Source organism: Dipodomys merriami, unplaced genomic scaffold, assembly GCF_024711535.1.
Source record: "Dipodomys merriami isolate MVZ:Mamm:240054 unplaced genomic scaffold, mDipMer1.0.p SCAF_3, whole genome shotgun sequence".
NCBI classification, from domain to species: Eukaryota; Metazoa; Chordata; class Mammalia; order Rodentia; family Heteromyidae; genus Dipodomys; species Dipodomys merriami.
This window is the reverse complement of record NW_027204492.1, coordinates 18,081,323-18,083,574: the sequence shown is the minus strand read 5'-3', so window position 1 is coordinate 18,083,574 and position 2,252 is coordinate 18,081,323. Positions and strand designations below refer to the sequence as shown.

Sequence of the window (2,252 nt, the reverse complement as noted above, 5' to 3'; positions counted from 1 at the left end):
TGACTATGCATACATGTAGGTGTGTATGTGCATATACATATAGACAAAAGAATTAACACCAACAGATATTTCTATCATTACCATACACAGAGAAAGCAAAAGTAAAACAGGAAGAGGACACCTTTGCTGAATCAAGCTGGACTTTTATTATTGCCATGTAATTATTTACATATACAAAATTAATTATATAAGTAAATGCACAAAATAATGAATTTTATATATACATATAACTTACTTTCATCATATTCACACCACCATTACTATCCCTTCCCCCCTTCCCCAAGACTCTTCTTCTCTAACAGTCCCCCTTCTAATTCATGTCTCCCCAATCCATCCCCTTGTTTCCACATATGACTAAACCATGTGATATTAGTCTTTCTGAATCATATTTCATTTAACATGATGACATCCAGTTTCATCCATTTTCGTGCAAAAAACCCCCATAATCTTGTTCTTCTATAGGATGAACTGATACTTCATTGTGTATGTATACCATATTTCTTTATCCATTGATCAGTTGATAGGCACCAAGGCTGATTCCATATCTTGGCTATTGTAAATAGTCAAGTTGGGCCTTTCTAATTCCCCCCTCCCCCTTCAGATGCATATACCTGTGGTGATATAGCCGGATGGAGACACATGTATCTTGACAAACTTTACTCTTAGAATGAACTTGGAGGAACTTAGGTTGTAGGACTTGAGGGAGGGTCCCTGCTCTGCTGGCCATTTCCATGGAAAGAGGGAATAGTAATGATCTGAACCTCCAAGTTCTTAGCCTACTGGCTGGCCTCCATTAAAGAAGCCCAGCTTGCTAAAACACCAGATTCCCTAGGGATAGTGAGGGCTGCTAACTCACTTGGCATATGACCATTGACTCAGGAGTCTCTTTACTGCATTTTTAACATCCTTGTTTCTCAGGCTGTACACAATGGGATTGATCATGGGGGTGACTACAGTGTAGAGAAGTGAGAAGATCTTGTTTAGGGCAGCAGTTTGGGTTGCTGTGGGAATGGCATACACTGTTCCTAGAGTTCCATAATACAAAGTGACCACAATGAGGTGGGAGGAGCAGGTGGAGAAAGCTCGTTGCTTTCCTGCTGCCGATGGAATCCTGAGAACAGCAACCACAATATGAACGTAAGAAGCTATAGTGAGTAGAAAGGGCACCATCGTGACAATGGAGGCCATCAGGAAAGTAGTCATTTCCACTGTCCCAGAATCAGAACAAGCCAGCTTCAGCACAGGGGCCAAGTCACAGAAGAAGTGGTCAATTTCATAGCCTGCACAGAATGGTAACTGGAAAGTCATGGTGACAGTGACCACAGGAGTTAGGAAGCCACCCAGCCAAGACCCACCTGCAAGCATGACACATGTGTAGACATTCATGAGAGATGGGTAGCGGAGGGGGCTACAGATAGCGAGGTAGCGGTCATAAGACATGGCTGCCAGCAGAAAGCACTCAACTACTGCCATGGAACCAAAGAAGTAAAACTGGGCCACACAGGCAGCAAAGGAAATTGCCTCCGGACCCAAGAGGAGGGTCTTTAGCATCTTAGGAGTAATGGAAGTAGTGTACCAGATCTCAAGGAAGGAAAAATTGGACAGAAAGAAGTACATGGGGTTTTGGAGGCTGCGGTCACTGCAAATGACTGTAAGAATGACAATGTTCCCCATCAAGGTCACCACATAGATACCCAAAAATAGTCCAAAAAGTAAAAACTGTAACCCATGCAGACTCCCAAATCCCAGAAGGAGGAATTCTTTGATCATGGTCAGATTACCCATATCTGTGAGACTCAAGCACCATATCTGAGAAAAAGAAAGAAATATAGTCAATTGATAAAAGAAAAGTAATCATGAAGGGGAATGATAGCACAAGAAATACCATCCAGTACACAGCTCAACTTTCTTTTCTTCCCTGAAATACATTTTCTATTGTTTAATTAGGCATATTTACCTAATAGTTTTAGAGGAAACAGAAGCTTCTGCCCGGAATGGTGGCCTGAGAGGGTAGCACCTATGCTCTTTTCCACTCATCCCCTTGAAAAACTAGTGATAAATCTATCTTTTGGAGTCCCTTAGTGGGATACAAAACACTTCCTAATGAAGACATGGTACAGAAGCATTTCTGAGCTGAATATTGCCTAAAGTTTGGAAGCTCAGCTTTTAAGACTCAATAGAAATGCAAACCCCAAATCCCAAAGTAATGTTGGAAATCAGGCAACTCCTTCTCCTATTGAACCCTCAAATTA

At 41.7% G+C, this 2,252-nt stretch overlaps 1 protein-coding gene across 1 annotated transcript; it reads right to left on the bottom strand.

The window, feature by feature from the left end:
• Positions 1–852: 852 nt before the first annotated feature.
• Positions 853–1,785, bottom strand: LOC138839744 (olfactory receptor 6B2-like). Its single transcript, XM_070039310.1, has one exon. It carries the CDS (start codon positions 1,783–1,785, stop codon positions 853–855), a length of 933 nt encoding a protein of 310 aa, XP_069895411.1.
• Positions 1,786–2,252: the final 467 nt, after the last annotated feature.

Coding starts and splice junctions, on each gene's coding strand:
- LOC138839744 (XM_070039310.1), bottom strand. CDS start 1,785: ATGGGTAATCTGACCATGATCAAAGAATTCCTCCTTCTGGGATTTGGG.